The following is a 10,634-nucleotide window of genomic DNA, read 5'->3' on the forward strand; positions in this document are numbered from 1 at the left end:
ACAAATGGCACCGGAAATTGGCCCAAAATATCGTGCTATGCGAATGAACTAGATGGAGGATGAAGTTCATTCTCCCGTTACTGACTCACTGTTTCCAACCCCTACCACTCCTCTCTCTCTCTCAAAACTCCCCATGCACGGCCTGCTAGCTGCTCTGCACAGCTCCCTGCCGGACAATCCCAAGTACCAGCGCTAAAACAGCGCAGCGTTCCGTCCCTGCCGAGCTGCTAGAATTTTGTCTCTGTATCAGCCATGGCACAGCGCAGTTTTAGGGATAGATGGCCGGTTATAGTTTCACGGCTCCATCCTGCTACAGCGCGACCAGCCCGGCTAAACCCGGCGCCGGTCTCGGCTCAAAATTTTAACTGGGTAGGGGTGAGGGTAATATACATACATGTGCTATGTGCGCATATCGTATTTGATTTTAAAATGTACAATTAAATTGTATTTTCTATTTCACTAATATTTTTTACCTGATTGGCATTGACTGATCATGCTACTACTACTAGGCTGGATCAATGATCATCAATCTTGAATATATGAACGCACATTCCCAGAATTCTACCCTAATTATTTGATGGCTATCTATATTGTGTAATTCCAATTTCCAATTATAATGATTATCGTTCTTTGGCCTGAACACTCTGATGAAACTTATTCATGAATCACATTTAAAATATCTGCATCATTTAAGTATACATAAGACACTGTAACTTCTAAGTCTCTAGTACTGACAAGTGACAACTGAAATTATTCATTACCTAGTCCTAATTTATTATATGAATCATGAAAGCCAATTTTATCAATAAAATAGCTAATGGGGTGTTTGTGCATTAATGGTGAATTAAGACTATATAGTCAAAATGACAAAATCTATCAACTTTACTTCAATTGTACAATTTATAAAAACAGTGAGAAAATTTTGAACCTGTCAGTAGACGAGAAGTTTTAAAATAATTTTGGGTAACAAGCTAGATAAGTCAAACATCTTGTAATCCTAATTGCTCTACAAAAAAATTGTTTTTGAGAAAAACTTGTTCAAGAAACATTGCAAAATCTTCTACTAGGACAATGTATCAGTTGAAGCTTAATGAGTATTATTATTATTATTATTATAATGCAATATTATTAATTTTCTCAGACTTAGACTGAGAAATATACCCAAACGTAGAGACAAATTTTTCAATTCTTTAACTTGGCAGATGGGAAATAATTTTTTTGTAATGTAGGTATATACATGTTGTGTTGAGTGATGGAAACATAAGTACTGTATAGTTTCAGTCCTGTGTAATGTTGCATTCTTTTGTTATCAAAGCATTAAATTTTAGAGCAAAAACCCTCCTAGCCCAGCTTATCAACTGGGAAAAATCAGAATTTGTGTCATAAATCTATTTTTGCATCCATTCAGCATTTGATTGGTAGATCAATTTAATTTAAGGAAGTGACTTCCATGCCAAATGATATATTACCAAAATTGAGTCAGTTGGAAATTTTCAATTGTTCATCGTAAGTTCAGGTGACTAATGTATGAAACTTCAAGTGGAACCTTACTTCCAGAGACATTCTGAGTTCATTTTTAGCCAGATTTAATATTGTCCCATGAATTGCTGTACAGTTGGGGATTGTCATGTAAACGTCCTAGTTTCTTTCTACCCCCCATTACAAGAAAAATTTATCTCTGTTCATATTACATACATTTATTACATGAATGAATGGAGTTCACAAAAATTTCCTAGACTGAATAGTTTAATTTCGTAACTTTGAATTATCTGACTTCATACCATTTCATTTTTCAGGTTAGGCCGTGCCTCTAGAGAAACCCAGGAAGATGAACCTCATTCTCGCCTGCTGATTGCTGCACCTAAGGCAACCCACAGAAGCTCTTGGTCCCACACACAAGGAAGTATGTGTACCGACACTGTTTCTTCCAGTCCAGCATCTGACCCTGGAGCACTGTGGATCAAGAAGCCGTCCGTGGTCGCCTCCACCTTCAATGCAATCGAAACATCAGTGAAGCTGCTGTAATATAGACCGTTCCATGCTTTTAAAAAGCCAAAATCTGTGATGTTCTTAAATCGTTTACAACGTCCCAGAATATGCTCGCGTTTCCTGGGAGGTTCCACTTGGATGATTTTCCATCGAGCCATCAAAGTTTCAACATCATAATGAAGAGGCTTTTTCTAACATTTTTTAACGTTTTGGTCCTTCATGCGCACAACATATATACGAGAAAACGAAACTATTCTTATATGCGACTAACATGGTATTTATTATGATTCAATGCAACTTAATAAAAAGATGTTCATGTTATGAGGGTTGTGTAGTTCATGTGTAAACAGTTATCTCTGCAATTGACATGACAATAATAACTTACCATCAATCAAACAGACCAATTGTAGCAGTTCGCTTTCAATACCTTGTATTTTGGTTCTGTCTTCCTGAAACGTTTCAAACTGCAGTACGTAAATATCTCACGGTGGGCCATAATGAATAGTACTAAGTTAATGACTTTTAATTCATAACAAAGTATTTTTATTTCTTGTAAAACTAGAACTTATTCCAGCAGTTGCGCCAAAACGCTGGCAAACAACATTGAACGGTGAACAAGGAGTCCAAGGAGCTCCTTCCTGGACTTGGTAAACGGGCATTTAACAATCTTCTGTTCAGTGAGCTGCTTTAGACAAGACACGTGACGCAGCACCAAGTCTACGTCCATGCTGCTACTTCCTATACCTACCGGCTATCTCTGACCTCGATTCCTATACTCCTAAAATGTTCATACAATTCTAATACTGACTAATTATGAATTGACCACACGTATTCAGTAAAAGTCTAATTGATGAATAATAAAATTTAATCCAATTCCTTTACCGTGGATACCAATGCCAGTGGATAAAAAATCCATACTTTTGCAAGTTGCCAAGATTTAATAATATTCATGAAAGCGTTTCGATAAGAAGCCTATATAAAAACATGTACAGTGAATAGTAATATTGATTAAGTAGTGGGAGCAACCAAATTAGTTAACAAGGATTTGTTCTGCTTTACTGTTTCGTCTAGTAGAGAATTATCATGAACACCAAGGTATGATAACGAGACATAATTACAGGCTTATTTAATAACGTTCACACTCCTAACTCCGTTAGGAGTGTTAACTCCGTTAACACTCCTCAGTTAACACTCACTCGTTAACGGAGTTAACTCAGTTAACTCCTTGATGCACTGTCACAATTCCCAGAAGATACCAAAATCAATTCGAAGCACAATTTATTTAACTGATAAATAAGACGCATGATTCTTCACAGATGATCGCTTATATGCCTCATAATTTGAGCGAGGCAAATTGCAGATGCGATAGAATAAGGATGCTTACAGAAGATATTGCGATTGAAACGTATCAAAAATTATGAACACAGAATAACTTTGTACGGAAAAATACTAACGAACACATAATCAGTGCAATATTCGAGGCAGAAATGATTGTTTGCTGCTCTGCGACCAACGCACATTGGAATAATATCCAAGTACAAGCAGTAGTAGAAAGCAAGACATTCATTCCTTGCGAGATCGGGTTTAAGGAGTCTCAGGCACAATTTGGAGTCAACTTACCAACTCAATAGTTTGTTCAATTTTTTTACAAAAACTTTTTAGCTGTAGTTTCTTGTTAAGACATCGGATTCGTAAATTCAACCGCGTGCGAAAGTAAAATCTGACTGTGTGTTGAGGTACCAGTATATTGCAGGTTTAATCAATGTTGCTCATTAATTGGGCGGTAGCAGCAGGTCCCGGCTTCACTTCAACACCATGGTGCTGTCTAGAGGCACTCTTAAGACTTCCGGATTAGCTACGGCTTCATGAAGGTGAGGCCACCTTTGCTCACGTGCGCTATTCGACTCCCGGTATCGGTCAGATTTGAACAAACTAGGGGGAACTTGTGAGCAATGATACCAACAACATATTTAAAAGCTACCCTATCATTTTTAGGAACCTCCACATAGCAATCGGAAGTCTTCATTTGGCAGGCTTATATTTCTAAAGACATTATTTGTGAGGCATGGGATTTCTGAACGCTGTGATGCTGCTGATGCACTGAAGAAGAGTTTGATTTTGGAGTAGAGTTAGCTTTTGTAGGTAGGAAATATTTGTGTTAGGAGTTATTCTTGGAGTTAGCTTTTAGAGTAGAGCTTTTTTTAAAGAGAGTTTCCAACAAGTTTGTCAGGCATAAGTTGACAATGTATTGGAAAAGGTTCGTGGGACGGTCCTGAAAGAGGTTCTGGAGTCGGTCCTAAAAGAAGGTCACAGGATGGTCATGGCAGAGGTCGAAAAGTCGGTCCTGGAAGCGTTTCGCACGATGGCAACGGCAGAGCTTCACGAGATGTCCTTTGAGAGATTTGATTGAAGATCTCGGTAGAGGCTCGCAAGTAGTTCCTGGCAGAAGCGCAGAAGGTGGTAGCCGAGTCTCGCCAAGAACTTCTGCACATGGCCAAAATATTTATAGTTCAGAAATATAGGGGTTATATGATGGAGAAGCGAACCCGAAATTAAAGAATAAATTATCTCCTCCAAGTTCTATATATTTCTGAAGAGAGCTTTAGAGCTTTTTTTTAACAGGAGATAGTTTTTATAAAATTGGTTTAGGGGTAAAATTGATTATATCCTGATGTCGAATTCTGTAGTGAATATGGTAGTGCAAAGCCTCTAATGAAATTTATGTATGCAAGCATTAATTGTTATGGGCTTGAAAACTGTAATTAGTAATTGTGGTCATGAACAGTTGTGGCCATATTTATGCCCAAAGTTGTTTGGAAAGAAAAATTATAATATTCTAAATCATGCTTGGCCACTTAGAAGTTTTCTGTACCAAATAAATAATACATTCAAATGAGCACTCAAGCATGAAGTGATACCTTGGGGATGGAGTAGCTGTTTGTGAGGGAGAAATTTATATTTTGAACAAAATATTTTCTGCAAATGTAGAATGACAATAAATCAATAAAACATTCAATACTATTGTTATACGATGATTAGAATTGAGTGCAGGATCCCTACTGTTGATTGGTATTAACAAATAAGTTCATGCAGATACCTGATTGTATCACGACCCAAGCTTGCTCGAGGGAAGATGCGTTTGTAAATAGTATATAAAGTCATTCAAAATATTTTGTTAAAATACTATCAAAGTATGTACAGAAGATGAAAATTGTGTTCTTTGATGTCTGTTAGGTTGTGTGTTTTACCTTGAACAAGGCTATTTGAGTGTGCTTTGTATTGTTTTTGCAACGGCCAAAGGATTGCATTTTCTGCACACTCGAGGCTAACATTCACATTTGATATTAAATAAGTAAAATAAAAGCAAAAAATGTTCCATATGTCTTAAGCAAGGTAAATATTTACTATTGCAGAGTTGATCGCGAGGACTGAAGTAGCAAGGCCGTGCAAATGGAGGCTTCGTGCCGTGAAGAGCAATACCGTCCTGTGCTCTCCTCATGGCAGGGGCTTCATTCTCTGCAAGAAAAATATTTACTTAAGACTGGGTACTTTTCAGCAGTTACCTACATACTTTAATTTTTATTTCTAACCTTTAATTTCCGATTGGGGTTACATAAATACCATGAAATTAGTAATACTCAGAAGGTTACCATTAGAAAATTCAATGCATTTTCCCATTGTCGTGTGAAAGTGTCATATAACTTACCATCATTATCCAATATCTCTTGAGCTAAGCGTTTCATATCCCTCTTTAGTCAAATCTCAGTACTCGGGAAGATTTAGGCAATGTCAATAGATAAGGACATAAATAAAAAACTGATGAACATGTTTGACAATCTTCCTGGTAACAAATTATACATTCATGCAGTGTAGAATAAATTATATATCGGACACAATAGGGTAATTTATTCTCAGTCAAGATGTTGGCTATGTCCCAATCCCATATCAAATTCTGTAAAAAGTGCTACAATGCACTGGAGAGTGGATAGATTAGTCATCCTATATATACATACATTGAGTGTGTTTACTTGTCAATGGCAATTTACCACAATATTTCAATGCCTCTAACCAGAAGATAGTAATTACACAAAAAATGAGGGGAGAAAATGCCAAATAAAAATTGGCAGGAATAACTAAGGACCATAAAATTCCAAAGTTCACAATTGCTCTTTTAAAACTCAAACAATGTATTGGGCATTAACTTGGACTGTAATGCTCTGCAGTCTGCACCTGCATTACATGAAAGTTCATGGTCCTTCAATACTCATAAGTTGAACTACTAAAATAAAATATCTGAAATTGATTCAGCCACTGAAAAACTCACAGAAAAGATTGTTGAGGCTGGTAACCTCAGGTTGCTTGAAAAGAAACACAAATGTTGATGTTCACATGATTCATACCTCTTGTAAACCTGAACACATACAATAATTTAAAGGAAAATGAACAATGCAACCTTCAAGTCAAAGTTGTCACAAGTTAGACTTACAGAGGTACCTCATTAGTCAAAATTATTTTGCTTAGTTACTTACCAATTGTAGAATCATTTAGCAATGTGGCTGGCAGATGTTGATCTGGAATAGGATCTTCTTTCAAATTGCTGTTCTTGGTTCTTGCCACCATTGATGCCACCTTCTTAGTTCTTGCCACCATTGATGCCCCCAAAGTTCAAATACACACACTGCAGGATGCAGATAGAAACTGCTAACCTACTACATGTGGAAACTGGAAAGTATCTACTTCTCACATTACAACTGGAGCTTCCCTGCCCATCTGCCCAATATGGAAAAATTAGATTTCTGCCAGATGAATTAATTACTTTCCATCTTATTGTTTGTAGATTATGCATATCCTTTTCAAGTTTTCATGTGACTGATGGCTAATGAATGCAGTAGTTTTATCAAAATTAAAAATAATATTTGCAGAGTAATTAAAATACAAATTATTGGCCACTGCCACCCTTCTCTATAGTCTACAGGACTACACCAGCTAGGACGCTTGGCTACCACTTGCACTCACTGACTGTCTGACTCAGCCTGCCACTGTCACCTCCCACAGTCCCACTAATAAATTCAGCACATGGGATATATTTATTGCATTTTCGATCGCTTTATTCTATTATCAATCAATCAAAAACTTGAGTTTTCTCACATAGATCTTTCGTCAGTATTCCATTACCCACCTAAAAATATAATAGCACCAAAAATATTTCATACCGCATGACGCTTAAGATAGATAAAACAATATTGAGAGTCGGTGATATAATTTTCAGAACAACATGACAAGTAAGCCATGAACCAAATTACAAAATTAAAAAAATTTATAGCAAAGGATATTCTGGTTTAGCTTAGGAAAATAAAAATTCGTTAGAATTTCACTTCCTTTCATCGACCGTTAGCTGAGTTGCAGCCATACTCCTTCCCGTCCTTGTCTGTCGGCCCATCATGTTTCCCATTTATTCAATTTACACGCCACAAAACAGATCTGTAACACCGACTTTGCTTAAAATAACACTTGTTGCAGCAAATACAGTGTTTGGGCAATTTTGAGGAGGTCAAATTTTTTTAAAATATTTTCAAATATGACACAAAAACGTGTTGATCTTCACTGTTTACATTTTTGGCCCACGGTGACGTCACACGAGACATGCGCAGAACGGCGAGAAAATCGTCATCGCCGTGGGTCAACCTTGTATTAATTCAACCATGGTGCAGACGGTCTGACCCGATCCCAGCCAGACCCCCCTCCCCCTCGCCCCCCGGCTTCCCCCCCGCGCTAGCCACCACCCACATCTGCATCCTCCAGTTTAACTGCAATGCGATCCAATCCAGCGCAGCTAGACTGACTGCTTTCATCGCTAAGTACAATGTTGCGATTGCCTGTATCCAGGAGACAAAACTATCAGCTGCATCCTCCCCATAGCTTTATCGATTCTAGTCTGTTCTTGAACGCATTCAAACTCGGAGCGCCAACGACGTAATCGGGGAGGCTGCTCCACATGTCGGTGATCCGAAGCGATAAGAAAAGTCGCGTGGATAATTTGCAGCGCAGTTTTTTTTATAGCCGTGGCACCTGGTGTTGGTTCTTGTTTCAAATTCTAGTAATCATTCTGGGACCTTGTATAAACCATGAGTATACTTGTATACTTCGATGAGGTCCACTCGCAGACGTCGATAACAGAGGCTTGAAAGCTTCATCTCTGGTTCATAGCTCCGAGATTCAGGGCACAGGAATTAACAGCTTATAACTCTAAGCAAAGCGCTTTTCATAACATTTAAATGTTAGAAATAACACCTCGCGCTAATGTTGAGAGATGCCGACGTCGTGGCGGGCGTGGCTATTTTTTTCTAGCAACGTTTGAATTATTAACAATTGGCACGTGTTACAAACATCACCTGCACCACGTACGTCTAGCACATCACAGCGCGAGTGTTACTCACACCATCTGCGCCACGTCTAGCACATCACAGCGACTGTGTTACTCACACCACCAGCACCACGTCTAGCACATCACAGCGCGTGTGTTACTCACGTGGTCGACGCCACTGCCATTCAAGAGTTGACGATCGCGACTCCGGAGTCCAAATATTTGAAAACAAAAGTTTTGATACGCTAGTCAGTCATGACACATCATAAACAATCACTGCAATGCAAAGTTGTGATTCTTGTCGCCTGACAAATGTCCATTCCTCACACCTAAAATGATATTGCTAGATTAAATGATTCAGTTGAATAATTGAAGAGGGACGTACAGGGCCCCGCATCGGTGGCCAGCAGATAGCGGGGTAGCTGACCGCCGCCATCCTGCCCTTCATGATGACGTGCTAGCTGCAGTGCAAGTGATTTGTTGTATGAGACAATGCTGAAGTATGACCATGATACTGGAGGATGACCATGATGCTGGAGTATGACCATGATGCTGGAGGATGACCTTGATGCTGGAGGATGACCATGATGCTGGAGGATGACCATGATGCTGGGGATGACCATGATGCTGGAGGATGACCATGATACTTGAGGATGACCATAATGCTGAGGATGACCATGATGCTGGAGGATGACCATGATGCTGGAGGATGACCATGATGCTGGAGGATGACCACGATGCTGGAGGAAGACCATGATGATGGAGGATGACCATGATGCTGGTGGATGACCATGACGCTGGGGGATGACCATGATGCTGGACGATGACCATGGTGCTGGATGATGACCATGATGCGGGATGATGACCATAATGCTGGAGGATGACCATGATACTTGAGGATGACCATGATGCTGGGGCAGCAAGAGCTGCAACTGAAATGGAAACAAAAGTAGCAGCGCAGCAGGTGCGAAAATGCTAACACAGCGAAATAAACTGCAGCAGTGACGGGCACAAACAACAGCAAAATGGCACATAAAGCTACAGCATCAAAAACGAAAACTGCTACTGAAATCCATCCTCATAGCCGAAGACAGCAGAGACATGAGCTGCAGCCATAGACATGAGCTGCAGCAGTCGCCGACAAGACGACGAGTTTTCGAACAACAACAAAAGTTACATCAGCAGCAATAACACCTCGTATCCGCGGTACGAGGCAGGAAGTTACGTAAGAGATTTGTATTGTATCTACGATCCGAGACTGGAACTCACGTAAGGCGTGCGTGTTGTATCCAAGATACGAGACTGGAACTTAAGAGAGTCATTTGTGTGGTATTCACGATCCGAGACTGGAACTTATGTGAGACATGCGTGTTGTATCCACGATCCGAGACTGGAAATTACGTGAGGCGTGCGTGTTGTATCCACGATACGAGACTGGAACTTACGTGAGGCGTGCGTATTGTATTCACGATANCGTGCGTATTGTATCCACGATCCGAGACTGGAACTTACGTGAGGCGTGCGTATTGTATCCACGATCCGAGACTGGAACTTACGTGAGGCGTGCGTGTTGTATCCACTGTACGAGACTGGAACTTATGTGAGGCATGCGTGTGTAATCTTAATTTTTACTTGCCACCTGCACGTGTTAATGTGCTTCTACACGGGGCTATTAGTTGCGTCTACTAGGCGACGCAACTGAAATTTGTGATGTTTGACGTGTTCAGAGGCAATTACAGTAGCAGGTTCATTGCAGGAAGAGCAACTCGATTGTTATGAAGCAGTCTACTGTGCTCAGTAACGGCCCGGCCGTCATACGGAGTGCAGCTGCGTCGCTCTCTCTCTCGCCCACTGTAGCGGGCACTGCTGTCGAGCTCTCGCATGCCTCCACCGTACACACCGTTACTCGACAACTCCCAACGTCGCACTGACGCGGGCGCAGTGTACCGAAAACACCATACTCGTGTATAGGCTCTCAGCCTTCAAAACTGTAGTAGACGCAACTAATCGCCCCGGGTATAAGCACCTTTACTCACACCACCTGCACCGCGTATAGCACCACACAGCGAAAACGCCCTGACATTGAAGTTATTGGTTTTTAACTCTTAAATTTTACCAATACTTACTTAATACTTACTACTACCAATACTTAAATTAAGTCTTTATCTGGCGTATACATACACGTACTAATACTGAAGATTTTTCCTGTAGGATTCATCAATTCAATGCTGTTCTTCCATATCATGTTCACTATCAATTCGTTAACTTCACAAATGAATAA

At 40.0% G+C, this 10,634-nt stretch overlaps 1 protein-coding gene across 1 annotated transcript; it reads right to left on the minus strand.

Moving 5' to 3' along the window:
• Window positions 1–3,231: 3,231 nt before the first annotated feature.
• On the minus strand, window positions 3,232–6,754 carry LOC108669958. Its single transcript, XM_018157403.1, has 3 exons — window positions 6,519–6,754; window positions 5,395–5,505; window positions 3,232–4,473 (listed from the first exon to the last, which is right to left on the minus strand). Exons 1-3 carry the CDS (start codon window positions 6,637–6,639, stop codon window positions 4,286–4,288), a joined length of 420 nt encoding a protein of 139 aa, XP_018012892.1. The 5' UTR covers window positions 6,640–6,754; the 3' UTR covers window positions 3,232–4,285.
• Window positions 6,755–10,634: the final 3,880 nt, after the last annotated feature.

The sequence above is a fragment of the Hyalella azteca genome, unplaced genomic scaffold (assembly GCF_000764305.2).
Source record: "Hyalella azteca isolate HAZT.00-mixed unplaced genomic scaffold, Hazt_2.0.2 contig4532, whole genome shotgun sequence".
Lineage (NCBI taxonomy): Eukaryota > Metazoa > Arthropoda > Malacostraca > Amphipoda > Hyalellidae > Hyalella > Hyalella azteca.